Source organism: Marmota flaviventris, chromosome 17 (assembly GCF_047511675.1).
Source record: "Marmota flaviventris isolate mMarFla1 chromosome 17, mMarFla1.hap1, whole genome shotgun sequence".
Classification (NCBI taxonomy): Eukaryota; Metazoa; Chordata; class Mammalia; order Rodentia; family Sciuridae; genus Marmota; species Marmota flaviventris.
The window spans coordinates 63,769,122-63,786,961 of NC_092514.1; the positions used below are offsets into that span (position 1 = coordinate 63,769,122).

Genomic DNA, 17,840 nt, shown 5'->3' on the forward strand with positions numbered 1-17,840 from the left:
ATGCCCACAGGCCCAACTCAGGTTTTTGCTATCACTTCAACAATTCTTCCTCCATTGAGTGGAGCTAGTTCCTAGTTGGGATGAAAGATCAGGACCCCTCACCCTAAGTATTCTCCCCAGGGGGAAGAGGGGCAGGAACACATTCTTCTTTTGGTGCACGAGTGGAAATATGGAGTAGGGAGAGAGAAGTTTAAAGAATAAGATTGCTATTAACAATTTGTCATAGCACAGTGGAAAATCTAGATGAAACATAGGAAAGCAAGTACTGCCAAATTTTCTTAATAAGTAGAAAACCTGATTAATTTTTGAAATGATGGAAAATATTGGAAATACAGTCAAAGACTACCTCCAAATAGGTGCTTACCCCTGGAGTTTTATGGGCTAATTTACCAAAGGAAACATGTAAGAGATAAAGGCAGAATAACCACCTATAAGTTTCTACAAATCAGTAAGAAAAAGATAAACAATCCAGTAGGAAATTGGACAGATGTTCTAAATCTTGGACAAGGTACTTCAACTTTCTTTTCCTCTGCATACTCTTCTGGAAGTGTAACTACTTCGTGATGATATTGAGACGATTAAATGAGGTGATTCACATAAAGCATTTCTAGTGCTTACAGATGGCTCATCATATGCTCTCAGATATTAATTATTGTTACTCAAAAATAGTCAATAGTACAATGTTGGAAAATGGCCATTTTTCATTCGCATGGGGAAATTAGCACTCTCGTGTACTGTTGATAAAAGTATAATGAAAGTAACCTTTTTGAAGACTGATAGAAGTAATAATGTGATATAACAACTGCTTCTAGGGATATCCAACAAAAGCATTTCTACATGTGTACAAAGATAAATGAATAAGGATATTTATTCATTATAGAACTGTTTATAATAACAAAGCAATGGGATACAATCAAAATAACAATAGTTAATATTGTGGTGTACTTATCATAATCTGCTGTAGAAGAGTGAGATGGCACTATCTAGTACAGACACGGGAAAATATTTCAAGATAAGTTGTTAAAACCAAGTTGCAGAATAAATTTTATGTACCAAATCTATGCTTAGAAAAACAAAACAAGGGCTGGGGATATAGTTCAGTTGGTAGAGTACTTGCCTTGAATGCACAAAGCTATGTGTTCAATCCTTAGCACCATCAAAAAAAAAAAAAAAAAAAAAAGACGGGGGTGGGGGGGTGCTGGGGTTGTAGTAGCTCAGTGCTTGCCTAGCATCAAGCATGTGTGAGGCACTGGGTTCCATTCTCATCGCCATATATAAATAAATAAAAATATTAAAAAACAAAAACACCAGACCTGTACACATACAAATACATAGAGAAACATTTGGGAAAATACCTATCACATAGTGTTTTCTCAGTGTAGAACTGTCATAAATAGAATTCGTTACGGTCAATAAATAGAATCAAAATCAAATCGGTGGTGAAGTTAATGGGAGACTTTATCATTTTATTCTGTATTATGTGAATTTATTCACAGAGAACTCATGTTCTCTTTTGTCAAATTTAAATATTTGAGTATCTGAACAAAAATTCAAACGAAAGTTAGAGCCAAGTGTTATTCTTCTCATATCTGGTTGGCAACTGGGAATAGAAGAGCTTGGGTCTGTTTGAGAATAAAACACAACTTGGTGCAAACATATGAGGTCTCTGGGAAATGATACTAGGTTGCATAAATGAAACATTCACATTGAGTAAGACTCTTGCCTAAGTGCACAGCTTGAAATATGGAGGAAAATACAACCAAGTTGTCTGCTAAGAAGCCAGAGAGAACTTTTCGAGTTGGTGGAAGTGTTCTTTTTGTGTGTGGAATGGGGTTACTCGGGTTGAATCTAGGAGGACTCTATCACTCAGACAGCCTTGTATTTGTTTTTATTTTATTTTATTTTTTTGAGATGGGGTTTTGTTAAGTTGTCCAGGCTGATCTTGAACTTGTGATCCTCTTGCCTTAACTTCCTGAGTCATTGGGATTACAGGCATGAGCCACTATACCTAGCTGGTAGAAGTGTTTATATCTTAATTGTTGTGGGAGTTACATAACTGTGTATGTTGACCAAAAGTCATGGAACTGTACACTTGAGTGAATTTATTTATGTACCTAAACCTAATTTGGGGAGAGTATGTACAGGTATCTAAAACTAAGACCAGAAAGACAAGGAATTTTGTTTCTGCTCTATGGTTAGTGCTTTTCCTCTTATCCCACCATTCTGTCTTTGAGTTAAAAATTTGTAAGCAAATGTATGTGAGTGTCATTTCGCATTGAACCAGATTGAGTTTGACAGGAGAAGATCGAAATTAATGGTGGAAAACTGACTCTAAGCAAAAGTAGCCAGAACTAGGTGGGACTTCTTATCAGTGATGCCACTTTTGTGCCACTCACAGTGGTTTGGATTCTCAAATACTCATTCACAAACCCTTATGTATAAACCTGTAACGAACCATTGTTAAAGTTGGGGGTGAGAGTGAGGATTGTGCATTGTTGGCTTTTTAGTGGGACATAATTTGCTGTAAGAGACTGCACAAGGTGTTTGATATACCTGGCTTCCAAGCACCAGATGCCCACAGCATTTCCAGTCAAAAGCACTTCTTCACCCTGACTATTTTTGAGTAACATCCAGCTGAACAGATAATGCAGTTTTGTGATTTGAGGTCAAGAGTGTAGGATTGGGAGTCAGAGAACATGTATTGAGAGCTTCTCTGTCTTTAATACTGGCTTTGCAGTATTGAATGTAATGGAACCTTCTGAGTCTGATTTTTCTGTCTGGCAGTGGGATGGTTTGTCTAGGTGCCCTCTCAATGTAATAATTTCTTACTCTGAGTTAAGTATAATACAGGGTCAAGATTTCTATCACTGGCTAGGGATCTGATATATTTGATACTTCTCCAAAAGAACAAATGCTTATGCTGGCTGGGGTGTGGTGGCACACACTGGTAATCCTAAAGACTTGGAAGCTTGAGACAGGAGGATCACAAGTTTGAGGCCATCCTGGGCAACTTAGTGAGACCCTGTCTCAAAATAAAAAGTTCTAGGTAGAGTGTCACTCAGGTCAGTCCCCAGCATCAAAAAAAGGGAAAAAGAGAAGAAAGGAAGGGGAAAAAAAAAAAAAGCTTATGTGGCTCAACTTTGTTGTGTTGCAGGTTCAGCTTGTTGGTTTAGATGAGGAAAGTTCGGAGTTTATTTGCCGAAACACCTTTGACCATCCATATCCCACCACAAAACTCATGTGGATCCCTGACACAAAGGGCGTCTATCCAGACCTACTGGCGACAAGTGGTGACTATCTCCGAGTGTGGAGGGTAAGCAGATGCTTGATTAGCAGCCAGACAAATGGGCTTTCTTACTGTCAGCTGTTAGTGTGGAATCACAGGGAATGGATGGACTAGAGGAAAGTGTCATTTTAGCAAGGGAGAAGCAAGTGCAGCTTATCTGGCCTGACCTTGTTTGGCTCAGCAGATTTTCTAATAAGATTCCATGAGTCTTACTGCTGGCTATAGTCAGCCTTGAAAACCTGAGGCTTAGTTAATTAACCTGATATGACTTGAACAGCCCTCAGTGGGTGTCAGGGCTCTTATTCTTTTGACAACCAAGATACTTTTGAGTAAACTAAACCAAATACCAGGCCATTGAGTCTAATAAATGAAGTGAGTGGGTCTTGGAGCACTCCTGCCCCTTCGCTTAGCTCACCATCAGCAACATCCTTAGTAGCCTTGGGCATTGTGTCTAGCAGGCAAGATGACAAGATTCTGAGTAGAGCAAAGTGAGAAGACCCCTCTGAAAAGATGCAGGGAAGAAAATTTTGAAAGCAAAGTTGGGTAGAGGAGAAAGTTTGAAATAATGTGGTATTTAGGAAGTTTCTCATTCTTTATGTTGAAATGTTTTCCTTCATGTCTTAGATTTACTAAGGTACTACCTAAACAGGGTTTTGTTTTGTTTTGTTGGTTAAGATAAGACTGGTTGATTTTTTCCCCCTCCCTTTAGGTTGGAGAAACAGAGACCAGGCTGGAATGTTTGCTAAACAATAACAAGAACTCGGATTTCTGTGCCCCCCTGACCTCCTTTGACTGGAATGAGGTGGATCCTTATCTTTTAGGTAAAGAAGTTAGGGAGCATGTAGTCCAGTTTGAAAAAGCAGAGATACATATTCTCATATATAACACTGTGCCCGTTTGTTTTTTTTTTTTTGCTTCATTTTTGTGGTGCTGGAAATAGAACCCAAGGCCTTATGCATGGTAGACCAATGTTGTAACACTGAGGTATACCCTAGCCCCTGGGCCAGTTTTTAAGTACATCATCCTAAAACAGGCCAAGTGAGAAGTAGGATAAATATGGAATATAGTTATTAACTCCTCTATATAGAATTGAGCTTTCTATGTGTATATGTCTTGTCTCTTGTTAAAATCTAAGGTCGTGAGTTAATAATTTTATATTTGACCCTCCCTGTGCTAAGAAAGTATTTGTGGCATGTTGTCTGCTGGGCCAAGCAGATGAGCAGGAGGGAAGTGTGCAAGGAGAACCTCACTCCTGGCAGCCTCTCACTTGAAGTGGTATTTGCAGGTACCTCAAGCATCGACACAACTTGCACCATCTGGGGACTGGAGACAGGGCAGGTGTTGGGGCGAGTGAATCTTGTGTCTGGCCATGTGAAGACCCAGCTGATCGCACATGACAAAGAGGTAATGACACTTTTTCTTCTTTCCTCAAATGTGTTCTGTATCTGTATGTGAGAGGTCTTAGAGTTCTCTCACTATTGTGCTTGTTACATAGAAGATCATAATGCCAATATGCTTGTCTAAATTAAAAACTGTAATGTGTCAAAACAGCAGATATGTTGTGAACTAATGCTTTTTTTTATTTTCTTTTGATACTAGAGATTGAACCAGGGACACTTAATCCCAAAGCCAAATCCACAGCCCTTTTTATTTTTTATATTGTGACAGGGCCTTACTGATTTGCTGAAGCAACTTGTGATCCTTCTGCTTCAGCCTCCCAAGTCGCTGGGATTATAGGCACGAGCCAGCATGCCCAGCAACTAATGAATTTTTTGACCGATATGAATGACTTATTCTATAGTTTTATCATTTTTCTTTTCATGCCAAAGGTTACTGGGGTTTTGGGGGTTCCACCCCACCTGGGTACTGGGGGTTGAATCTAGGGCCCTTTGTATGCCAGGCAAATGTTCTACCACTGAGCTATATTCCAGCCTTCTTTTTTTGTAAATATTTTTTAAGTTATACATGGACACAATATATTTATTTTGTTTATTTATTTTCATGTGGTGCTGAAGATTGAACCCAGTACCTCACATGTGTGAGACAAGCACTCTGCCACTGAGCCACAACCTTAGCCCTATCCCAGCCTTTTTAAAATTTCTTTGAAACAGGGTGTCAACTATGTTTCCCAAGGTGGCCTCAACCATGTTGGGATCCTCCTGCCTCAGCCTCCCCAAAAGTTTTTTTTTTTTTTTAAATAATGAAGTCCCTTACAGACACACTGGAAACTTATGTGATTAAAAATAATCTTAGAGTAATACTTGCCTCAAAACTTAATAGCATTTGTTGGAGAGAAGGGAGGCAGTAAAAAGATATTTCTTGACAGACCAACCTAATTTTCAATTTTTTTTGTCTAAAAAGGTTTTATTAATCTTGTACTTTTAATCTGTCAGAAAAGCTATTGGTGATTATATTTTAGTAAAAGCATTCCTTGGGAAAATGGTCATAAATTTTTCTTTCCAGAGCCATTCCATGCTCCTGTCTGATTTTCTGGAGGTTGTGTTTCCTTTTCTATTCTCCCTTACCTACATGGCTAGGGGTATTAATATTTGTACAGGAAAAAAACAAAAATAATGTGAGGTAAGGCCCTGCAATCAATCCCCAGTGTGGCCCAAAGGAAAAAAAAAAAATGCCTTAACCTTATGCCAGAAACTTGAGGTTGACAAGAGACTAGGATGGTGACAATCAGGTTATCATTTTTAGTAAGGGATTATTCTTCAGGTTTCTGTACTCCTAAACATAAGATTCGTTACAAAGACTACTGGACTTGACTCCTGCTAATCATATGAGGGTTTGTCCTACAGAAAGGATTAGTGAAGAACTTCTGGAAACCATCTTGGGCATCATGTGGAACAGTGATGCATTTTAGTTATGTGACAGCCTCGCTCACTGTTCTCTGTTAGATTCAACCCAGAGATGGCAATTACTCTGATATTTGAACTGGGAGGCCTCAAGCCAGGGAATTGCTTCCATAGATGCTGTTTAAGCTGAGAACCTACAGAGGCAGCAGTGAATAATTGAGCTAAGACTAGTAGGAAGCTGACACTTCCTGTAGACCAAAGGTGGCAAAGGAGGAGGCAGGGTTCCTGGAGCCCAGGGGCTGAGTTTACCTGGCAGAAATGCTTCTAAGAACAGGGAGAGGAGGAAAAAATACTTAGCTTCTCTACTTTCTACCATCCATTTCCCACAGGGCTTCCCATGGTTGAACCAGTCAGAAGCAGCCCACAGCTTGGGACTGCCAAACTTAACCTGTAGGAATCAGTTCCCTATGGTACAAAGAGGAGCAGCTGGGGGAGAACCAGGAATGGATCTTTGCATACAGGCCCTGGCCTTGACAGAATGAACCCAAGGATGGTGACTCTGAATTAAACAGGAATACTTCTTAGAATCTTTGATTTTTCTCAGTCCACCTCTCTAAATAAAGACTCATTGGAAGGCTTTGTGGCTACCTGGCAAATCATAGTAGAGGAAGGTTTAGTATGTTGGGGAATTGTTGCTGTCCTTTTGTTTCAGAGGAAGGTTTAGTATGTTGGGGAATTGTTACTGTCCTTTTGTTTCTGAGTAATCATACAGGTGGAGAATGAAGAAACAAATCACTCAAAACTGAGCGATCTTTGTTACTGAGCCTCACTGTCCCTGGGCCCCTGTGTCTCTGTCCCCAAGAGTCAACCAGAGCTGGCACCAGAGCTGGCACCATAGCACACACATACTGCTAAACATGTCTGTCTTAAAGTAGCTGGACAGCACTTGACAAAGCCTTGAGGTTCAGGTGTGTTAGGCCTGGGTGCCTCCTATTGATAACTGATCCAGGTCCCTTTTGAACCACTCTTAATCTCTGCCATAGAAAAGCATAATTTCTTCACAGTCAGCCAGAGAGAAAGGAACTAAAGAAGTTGGATAGAAATAGATACTCATTTGGCAATGTCCCTCAGTAGGCAGAACCTTAAGAGGGTGGGAGCTGCAGTGTCTAGAGAGAAATTCCACCCATGTCTCCCTAGAAGTCAGCTGTCATTGTTATCTTGACTGTAGAGGGTTGGTTTTGGTTGGCATTTGTTTTTCTGTCTCTCTCCACTCATCTAGTGCTGGCGTTATCTGTCTCTCTCAGTCCCTGTCTTTCTTTGAAGTTCTCCATTGCTGTCTCTCTGTTTCCTCATAGGCATTAGTGATATACAATGTTTGCAGCAAATTATAAATACAAAAAACCTGTATTTATTCATTTATGAACGTAAGCCCTCTAGGAGAAGAAAAACATGTCCTAGGGCAAGAGAGTGATCCTAAACTTTCGTGAATATAGGAAAACCTGAGTCTCTCATGATTCAAAATTGCTATTACATGTTTCTTGCAAATGCATCTTAAGTCCAGGTGTCATAACAGAACCAGCTTTACTGCTGTTAAGTAGCCACAGGAGGGCTGGCTTTCACCTCTCACATTCATGACCTTAACCATAATGTGGTCATGGACCTGCCTGTGATTTCCTACAAGTGAAAGCCACCAGAACCCAGGAAATAAGTGTCTCAGTCTTGGAGTGTGGCAGAAGATAGCCATTGGCTCTGACTTCCACTGAGCCTACGTATATAGAATTCTTGTTCAGAGTTATTTGTACTATGTTGATTACCAGGGTATGTGCCTTTTGTTTTATCACAGGTGTTGGAGGAAGAAGACTTAGAAATCAGGACTTGGAAAGGGTGTCAGAGCTCTGGGTTCCAATACTCACAGACACCATTTGGGCTTATTTATCTGCTTCAGTGTTTTGAGCTGGGGTTCATATGAAAAAAATTTCCCTGATACAGGAAAAGGAGGCAACAGATCTGAATCTGACTGAAGTTTCTTCCTCATCAACAGGTCTATGATATTGCGTTTAGCCGAGCTGGGGGTGGCAGGGATATGTTTGCCTCTGTGGGTGCCGATGGCTCAGTGCGGATGTTTGACCTCCGCCATCTGGAACACAGCACCATCATTTATGAAGACCCACAGCATCACCCACTTCTTCGCCTCTGCTGGAACAAGCAGGACCCTAACTATCTGGCCACCATGGCTATGGATGGAATGGAGGTGAGCATACCATGCAGGCTCACATAGGCCCTGCCACCTAACTCCATCACTTCTTAGTATATCTTTAGAAGACTGGTTCTCAGCTGATGGCAATTTTGTACCCAGGTGATCTTGGGAAATATTTGGAGACATTTTTGGTTGTCACACACAGTGGGAGGCAGTTAGTACTCCTGGCATCTAGTGGATAGAAATCAGGGATGCTGATAACATCATACAATGCAGAGGCCAGTTCCCAATAAAGTGTCATCCTACCCAAAATGTTAATAATACCAAGATCAAGAACAAGGACTTTGTTAAGATCTTCTACTAATCTGAAGAATTGGAGTTGGGACCAAAACAAGCAGAATCTATAAAGCAAACCAAATCATTTGTGTTTATAGGACTGAGTGAAAAACAGGCAGTTTTCCCATCTGACTTCAGCAAGCAGATATAGAAATGACAGTGACTTGATGAAAGGAGTAGGTTGTTGGTAGAGATGATGCAGTAGTTACCTTGGTTTGGTGAAGTGGATGCCTCAGACTTCTTACATTTCAACTTCTGTTTTGGTGAGGCTCTCATTCTGCCTAGCTGAGATGCACAGAATTCTTACCATAGGCACCTACCAGGGGCCACAGTAGTAGAGCTCTTGCCTAGCATGCGCACAGCCAGGGTGCAATCCCCAGTTCTGCACAGAGAAAAAAATAAAATCTTAAGCACCTACTGGGGTTTGGTGTTGTCCAAATTCACGTTACCTACTCCTTCTTTTCCCCTTTCCTATCAGTCTCAAGGCCTGATGTTGTTCAAAATAGGGACTTTTTTTGTTCTTTATTTTCTTATTCCTCAACCCTTGGGAAATCTGCCCTTAATATTATTTAAATCCACAAATGAACAGTTATATTAAAAAAAATTGTGTGTATAGTGTGTTTTGCTTGTTTCTTCTTTTTTTCTTTCACACCTTGCAGTTCCTGGGCATTTTGCTTGTATTTCTATAGGTGGTGATTCTGGATGTCCGAGTTCCCTGCACACCTGTTGCCAGGTTAAACAACCACCGAGCATGTGTCAATGGCATTGCTTGGGCCCCACATTCATCCTGCCACATCTGCACTGCAGGTAACCGTGATGGGGAGAAATTAACAAGGGGTAGTAAAGAATCTTTGACTCCTGGGTTCTTAGGAATATAATCCTTACTGTTTGTCAAGGTTAGTTTTAAGAGATGTACACAAAGTAACTAACTTATCAGGAGCCTCTCCACATTTCCAGATCAACTTTACCCTCAGTGGAGATCTGAGCATTATCCATATACTAATGACATTTTATATTAAAAATGGTCTTGGGGGCTGGGGTTGTAGCTCAGTGGTAGACACTTGCCTAGCACATGAGAGACACTAGATTTGATCCTCAGCACCACATAAAAAAGATACATTAATAAAGGTATTGGGTTCATCTACAACTAAAAAAATATTAAAAAATGCAGGGGAGGCTGTGCCTCAAAGTCCCCTGGAAAACTTAGGTTCACACAGGGAATGCATATTCAAGAAGAGGCATCCCTCTTGGGTGTAACAGAATCTTTGGAACTGTCAAGACTTTCTACCTTCACAATAACAAATCTGCAGGAAGCTCTGAATGTATTGAAGAGCACATAACCTTGCATGATCAGTATCATGTGACTTATAGTTCTCGTTTCACCATTTTTGCAGACCAAAAAGAGTATCCCTTAAAAATATGCTGGTTGTCAGTGTAACTTTTATTCTAGAAATAATACAAGTCTATTATTAAAAATGAAAATGGGAGCTGGGGATAAGCTCAGTTGGTAGAGTGCTTGCCTTGCATGCACAAGGCCATGGCTTCAATCCCCAGCACCAAAAAAAAAAAAAGACAGAAAGAAAATAATGCAGAGGTATAATAGGAAGGTAAAAGTCATTTTTTTCTCCTTGCTGTATCATTTCCACCTCTGAACCACACTCTTTATAGGTAACTTTTAACAACAGTTGGTGTCTTCTTCTGGACCCTTTTGGTGTATACAAGCATATACATACCCCCAAATATGAGCACACATCCCATTATTTTATCCAACAGGATTCTACTCCAGTCCCACAGCATTCTTCTTTTTTTTCCCCAGTGCATCAGGCTTTGTGTATGTGTGTTGGGTAGGGGGGGTGCGTGGTAGGGATTGAATCCAAGGGTACTTAACCACTGAGCCACATCCCCAACCCTTTTTATTTTTTATTTTGAGACAGGGACTCACTAAGTGCTTTAAACTTGCCATCCTCCACCTTACTCTCCTGAGCCACTGGGGTTACAGGCATGTGCTACACCATGCCCAGCCCATCAGGCTTCCTTCTACCATACTTTTTCTTCTCCTCAATAATTACTAGCCTTATGATGAATTTTATCCATTATATAGTCAAAGAAGCATAGAGGATTGATGGTTTTCTGCCATCATAGTATTAATTTGACTAGCAGGAAGCATTTCTCAATTATAGCCCTCTGCTCATGCCTTCACATCTCATTGAGGACCACTTGGAGGCCTGCTGCCACCTTCTAAACCCCATGTCATGGTCTGCCTTCTTCATTACTTCCCTCTTTTTGTCCTGGAGTATGGATAGGGAGGGAAAAGGAAGAAAAAAGTGTCACTCTTCATTCATAGAGAGTAGTACTGGCTTGGCAGATGCCCTACCTTCTGCTCCAACAGTGTGCCTCCACCTGGCTCCCTGCTGTGTGTATGCTGCACTTGTTTTGAGACCCTTCCATTGAAAGAGCTGTTGCTTAAGAGTACTTTATTGAGCATTAAGGATCAGGATCTCAGGGCTTTGGATGACTGAGGGTTTGAAGCGATGCCTCAGATCTCTTGTTCCCAGGAAAGGATCTTATACTTTGCCCATGTTACATGGACTTGATAAGAGACCAGTGTTGCCTATGGTTAGCCTAGTCTATCAGGGTTCAGTTTATTCAGATTCCTTGTATATCCAAGACTGGCTTTCACATCAGGATGGATGATGGAGTCAGAGAATATTGACTTTGAAGGTCCTTGCTTTTTTTTCCCTCGAAAGTTTTTTACTTTGGTTGTAAAAGTCCTGTGATCAGCTTGGCATGAGCCTATAATCCCACAATTTGGGAAGCTGAGGCAGAAGGATTGCAGATACGAAGCCAGCCTTGGCAACTTAGCAAGACTCAGTCTCAAAATATAAAACGGACTGGGGATGTAGCTCAGGGGTAAAGCATCCTGGTTTCAGCCCCCAGTACCAAATAAAAAGTAATGTGACCACATTACAGTTCACTTAGGAAATGGAGAAAAGTAGAGATAACCTAGTCTTTCTAATGTTACCATCATTCTCATTTTGATAGATTTCCTTCTAGTCATTTTCATAGGCTTATATTCACATTACATTGAATCATGAGAGCGGGATCTTTAACCACTCAGGTATTTTTTAGTGGCTGAAAATGACTTCCTCTTTTGGGATCCTTTTTATCCCTTTGCCCTCTTCTGATGCTTGAGCCCAATGAGAGGTGCTCATTTAGTCCTGATCTAATGTCCTAACCCTGGTGCAATGTGCATGGGGCCTGAGGACATATGTAACCTGGAATAAAGGCTAGACCTGAGCTTGCCACTCACTGACTGCATAGCTGTATGACTTTGGGCAAGTGCCTTAACATTTCTGAAACTGTTTCCTCATGTATAAAAAAGGGTCTTAAAACAAAACCTTCCTCACAGGCATTGCTTTGTCAGCTGTGACTCATTACCCATTGCCTGAGTTGTGACACTGTTTGCTCACTTTCTTTATCCGTAGCGGATGACCATCAGGCTCTTATCTGGGACATCCAGCAAATGCCCCGGGCCATCGAGGACCCTATCCTGGCCTACACAGCCGAAGGAGAGATCAACAATGTGCAGTGGGCATCCACTCAGCCCGACTGGATTGCCATCTGCTACAACAACTGCCTGGAGATACTCCGAGTGTAGTGTTGGTGGCACCTCACCCACAAGGCAGGGGCTTCTGTGTTTCCCGTCTCTGCCCCACCCCAAGTAAGAAGAAACATGTTTCCAGTGGCCAGTATGTGTATTGTTGCTTTGCACCCACTGTTTCCAAAAGCTGCTCTAGGAGTTCCCGGCCAGTCACCCCTCACTCTCTGTGCCGGACTCAGTGCTATGTGGCTCCTCCTCAGCCCAGGGCTGAGTTTTACTGTTTTCTCTCCTTTCTTCTTCTCCTTTGCTGCCTCAATTAAACATTTCTGTATATTTGTTTGTCATCTGTTGTGTTAATGAGCACTGGCTCTGTTGTATCCATCTGCCCTAGCTGTCTCTATCTGTTTGCTGCCCAAGGCAGCAGTCCATGTCTTCCCCATCCATGTCCATGTTAGCACTTAAGCGGGAACAAATTCAGAGTTGTCTTTTCTCCTGGTATCAGTGTCTTCAACAAATCTCACTTTGTGTATTTTTTATCTATCAGGCTAATTTTTTTATGAAAAGAATTCCATTCTTCCTGGTTTCTTCCTTTGTTTCATAGTCCTCTGTTTTTGCACCTTTCTTTTTTCCCTCAGTGCCTGGAATGGGTACTGGGTCCTTGATCCCATGAGCAGTTTACCTTCCTGAGTCACTGCTTGAGTGGCATACATCCGACCAGGAATCTCAAACTGCCCTGGTGCTCTGAAGTCCACCGACTCCTCAAACTTTTCTCAACCTGGCCATTTTCAAGGCCATTGTGGGCTCCAGGACAGATGTAGGAGGCCTCTGTTACACTCTGAAATTCTTGTGTCAGGCCCTATTAGGTACCTTTGGGCACTTGTTAGAACTGAGATAGGCAGGTACCTGGAAGGACCAGGCTAAAGGGGAATTGTTTCAGGAAAACTGAATTGAGATTATGTTTTTAATACCTAGTTCCAGAGTCTGTTTTTCCCTCCAGACGTAAACCCTGGGCTGCTCCATTTCAGAAATGAATGAGAGGCAGGAATGATCTCTAAGCTGAACTTGGGTATTGGTTTCTTGAGCTTCCTGTGCCTGATGGGATATTGGCCCCTCTGGATTGAGTGCTCTGAACAAGCACCTTCCTGAGAGATATAGTCCATGCATCTGACCTTGAGCGAGATCATTAGAGTAGGGGATACAGGCAGTTCATAAGGGATGGACTAATCTGCTGTGATGATCCCAGGCCATCAAGTAAATAGCCATAAAAGAATCACAGGCTCCAGGGTCAGCTAGCTAAGAGATCTACCCTTATCTGTCAAACTCACCTTCACCCAGTTTACCTCTGAGCAGTATTGGACTTGTAGTCTGAGTTGTCTTTGTTGACTTACAGGTCACAAATGTCAGTTTCCGTTACATGAATGGGTTTCACAGAAGAGGCTTGTGTGTAATTCCAACTTTGGATGAGCACTTAGGGTGGCCACAGTTTGTAATGTGCTCTGAGGAGAGTTCACCTAGCTTGTCAGGCTCTACCAAGTGCCTGAAGGTTTTTTAGACTGAGTTGCTTGTCTGAGATTAGGAGAGTAGCAGGTCTAGAGGCCAGTGGTTTTGTCCTCTTGGGATCTCACCAAAAAATAAAAGTTAACTTCATTCTTCTGAGCCCTTAAACTCTTATGGTTGTCTTTCTTTTCCACCGCTGATGGAGTAGTATGCCAAAAGTCATAGCTTGCTTTACCACACAGGGGCTTGTCCCATAGGAGAGCCTTTTCTAGTTGGGGTATTTCAGCTTTGACCTTCTTATTTTATCATTCTGATTTGGGGATCTGTTTGGCCATCTACTTGAGGTTGACTTTTCTGCATTTACCACCAGCTTTGCACTGTATCATTTGAAGATGTAGAATGAGCAATTCTTGGTTGACCCTCCTTCTCTGCTTTTAATTGTGTTTGCTAGTGGTTATGGGGTCTTCTCTAAAGGTAGCAAGTCCAGCTGATGGCTATTGCTCTAGGAGGCCCCCAGTTTCTTTCTGTGGAGAGAATCTGCAAAGTGGTAGCAAGGGCTGGTCTTGCTGGGGATGGCCTATCTCTATTGAGTTCTTTTTTTTTTTTTTTTTTTGAGACAGGGTTTTGCTATGTTGCCCAAGCTGGTCTCAAACTTAGCCTCCCAAGTGGCTAGGACTACAGGCACACGCCACCATGCCCAGCTTCCACTGTGGACTTAAACCTGGTCTGAGTGGCAAGGAGATTTATTAACTGGAACTCAAAAATAGTAATTCAGAAAATATAATTAGCAATAGTTATTAAAATAGGTTTTGATGACGTAGCTATTTACCCAGGAAACCACCTACTTCTGATGTTTTTTTCCCTCCTTGCCCTATGGACTTCCAGACCTGTCATTTTGCTGTAGGCCCTGAAGTGCAGTCCTCCTCTTCTGTGCCCCACTTGGAACAAAATTGAGACTTCACTCTTGCTTCTCTTAGCAAACACATATACACGCAGTTGCCAGGTTACTGGTATTTTAAAGATCCGGGTCTCTCACCCTCCCATCAGGAACATGGCCTTATGGCTGAGGTGGGGATTTCTGTAGTGTGAGGATGTAGAAAGTCTTGAAGTTTTAGTTTCTAAAGCAGATCTCTTTAATTGGTTTTGGTTCTCAAAATGACAGTCAACAAGGGGGCTCCTGATCTGCTCTTCTTGAGATGCTGCTGGGACTTCACTAGGGAGGCCACAGAGGCATCTCTGAGCTCTGGTAGCTGTGATGGCCCTTTGACTTATCTTGGCAGGCTGAGCTTCAGGTGTCTCTGCTTCCCAGGAAGGGTGGAATGCTGAGTCAGTTAGACCTCAGGTCTCTTAACAATCAGAGAGCTAAGCTGGTGAGTCCAAGGCATTCAGTGGCTTGAATGATGGACTCAGGAAGTTGAAGTCCTCTCCTTCCAGGGAGGAATGAGCCTGCAAGGTTAGGACTTGAAGAGAAATGATATTTGATGACTGGTGAGAATTCCATGTAGAATCAGGTTCAGCTCAGAAAATTGGCTAAGATTCAGGAAGAACAACAACAACAACAAAATTCAGAGTCCTACAATGTGTTTACAATAGTAGAAATTTTAGGAGGAAATTTTGGACATGGGAAAAAGTGGTTGTTTCTGTGGATGAAAGGAGGCAATGTTAGAGGGCATTTTAGATCTGAAGTAGGGATTCAGAGAGTGTTTTGTGGCTGTGGAATGAGGCTGCCCTCAGCCTGAAACAACTAAGAGCTCTACCCACACTTGTTAAACTCGCCCCTGAGCAGTATTGAACTTGAAGTCTGCCTTCCTGGACTAATCAGTGGTGCTGGGTAGCTATGAGACAGGATGACGGCTCAGGTCAGAGGGGCCCCCTCCCTGCAGCAGGCAGCCATAGGCAATGTCTGGTGGGTGATAAGAATCCACAAGCATTGCATGTCCTGTGACCATTCCAGACCATGGTTCTTCTTGATTGTATTGCACAGAGGTGATAAGCAGTCATATTTCCCTCCTCCTTTTTGTTTTCTTTTTTCTACCCCTTACCTTTCTTCTATAGAACCTTCTCCCTGCTGCAGCCTGGACTCTAGATTCCTAGGCTCTAAGGACATACAAGAACTGCAGGGTTTACCAAATGTGGGAGGGCTTCTAGATTGCCCTTCACTTCCCCATTTTAAGAATGTGACATCTCTGGTCTGTCTGCCTTGGGGTAGAGAACTGACCCAAACACAGAGAATTGAAGTAGAGCCTTTTCCTTTTACTGTCTGCACTCCAGGATGAGAAAAGAGGGTCATGATTGATGCTTAGGTTGAGTTTTCTGGGAAGAGAACTGAGCTGAGCAAAGCAAGGTGAACCTGGGCCAGGCTTTCTGAGAGTCATCTTCTTTGTGCTGGCTGTGCCACTGCTGAGAGTGTCTTATGTTGCACCTTGCCCACCTCACCCACCTCACCCTATCCTCCCACTGTTGTCATTGCTGCTAATGGTCAAAGTCAAATATGTGGCTACATGGGATGGGCCAGGTCCTTTTGGACTGCTTTATCTGGTTGTCAGTTTTTAAAAATGGAAACATGCAGGTGCCTTCTGAAAGAGGCTTGGACTGGTATGTCACACCAGAAACAAATAAGCTAAAGAAAGTTTGGACTCCAGAAGGAAGATGGTGACAGTTTGTGTGACAGCTGGAAAACATACAAGCACCCACATTTGGGACAAACCAGTGAAGATGAACTTATGGTCACATCTACTATTTAAAAGAAAGGTTCTCATCTTGGGTTGATTGTAGTATACAGTGTGTTATGAAGAATGTTGAGCTGAAGCTTTGAATTGCTTTAGTCCAGTATAAATCACTTGCTTTGGTTCCTGTGTATTTTATGACCCCTCTGACAGTGATTTTGCCTCGTTCCCCACCAAGTGTGAATTTGTAGCATGATTGTATAAGCCTCGATGTAGAAAATGGAGATTTCTTGTTCCCTAAAATGTTATCTAACCAGTCTTTCTGTGCCCATTAGCCTAGTATGTCTGAACTTATTTTCTTGTTATATATCTAAAATTTCCCTCTATCCTGTAGGTTTTGTGGCATCCCCTTGTCAGGTGGAGAGGAAGCTGCCCCTTACAGAACTGTACTGTAACTGTTTTTCTTTTATGAATATTATTTTCACAGGACTGATTGTACACAGGGCTTGTAATAAAATTATAACACTGTGCTGTGAAACCACACTGAGGATCTCCACTGAAGGCCACTTCAAAGGCACTTGAAAGTGGAGTGTTTCTATGACTTTAGTTCTTGTTTCCTAAGTATATTAAACCTAATTTTCACCCTTTCATTCTGTTTCAGCCTCCTGTATAAGAAGTACCGTATTTTCTGCCCATCATACTTTGTAATAAAACTTGAACATGTATAGATTGAATTTCTTCTTGTGGTGAATTCAGTTCGTCCCAGTTTGCCCTTTTGGTAATGTTTCAGAGACACTGGCTGGAGGATTAAACCCCACCTCAGCCTATTACACTTATCTGACAGTCCAGCTCATCACCTCTTACTCTGTTTTGGTCACTTGCTTGTTATTTGGTTAACCAAACACAGAGCACCTACTGTATGCCAAGGATTGTGTCCTTCAGACTGCTTACACTCTACAAAGGGAGACAAATTACAAATAGTTTGTAATGTTACTACAATAACAGGGATGTGTTCAGGCACACTGGTAGCCCTGAGGAAGCCTCTGCCTGGGTGGGAGACAGAGAAAATTGCAAGATGAGGGCAGCCTGACTCGGGTTTTATATTGTTTAGTTTTCAGCACTGGGGACTGGCAGTCTGCCACGGAGCCACAGTCCTGACTAGGAATTTGAGTAGGAGTTCTTTGGAAATAGGGAATGTTACTTAAGGCAGAGAGAACACCCATATGTAGAGGCAAGAAAGAACTACATATTGATGAATTGTGCATGTGAAATTGTGGGAAATGTAGCTGGAGAGGTAAGCAGAAGCCAAATCAGGGAGAGTTTTGTGCTTTGCAAAAATGTTAGACCTTATACCTAATACTCATGTATGAGACTTTGGAAAATTTAACATAAAATGAAATTATGAACAGAATTGCATTTTAGGCTAGGTATGGTGGTGCACATCTGTAATCCCAGC

The 17,840-nt window shown here is 41.9% G+C and overlaps 1 protein-coding gene across 1 annotated transcript in view; it reads left to right on the plus strand.

Annotated features, from left to right (window-relative positions):
- Dcaf7 (DDB1 and CUL4 associated factor 7) overlaps window positions 1-17,118 on the plus strand; it is a 29,852-nt gene extending 12,734 nt beyond the window's left edge. The window contains exons 2-8 of the mRNA XM_027946223.2: window positions 3,155-3,313; window positions 3,996-4,107; window positions 4,572-4,690; window positions 8,129-8,338; window positions 9,310-9,427; window positions 12,106-12,341; window positions 17,046-17,118. Of these exons, the coding sequence (XP_027802024.1) occupies window positions 3,155-3,313; window positions 3,996-4,107; window positions 4,572-4,690; window positions 8,129-8,338; window positions 9,310-9,427; window positions 12,106-12,278 (891 nt within the window). The 3' untranslated portion in view covers window positions 12,279-12,341; window positions 17,046-17,118. The remainder of the gene's footprint in view (window positions 1-3,154; window positions 3,314-3,995; window positions 4,108-4,571; window positions 4,691-8,128; window positions 8,339-9,309; window positions 9,428-12,105; window positions 12,342-17,045) is intronic.
- Window positions 17,119-17,840: the final 722 nt, after the last annotated feature.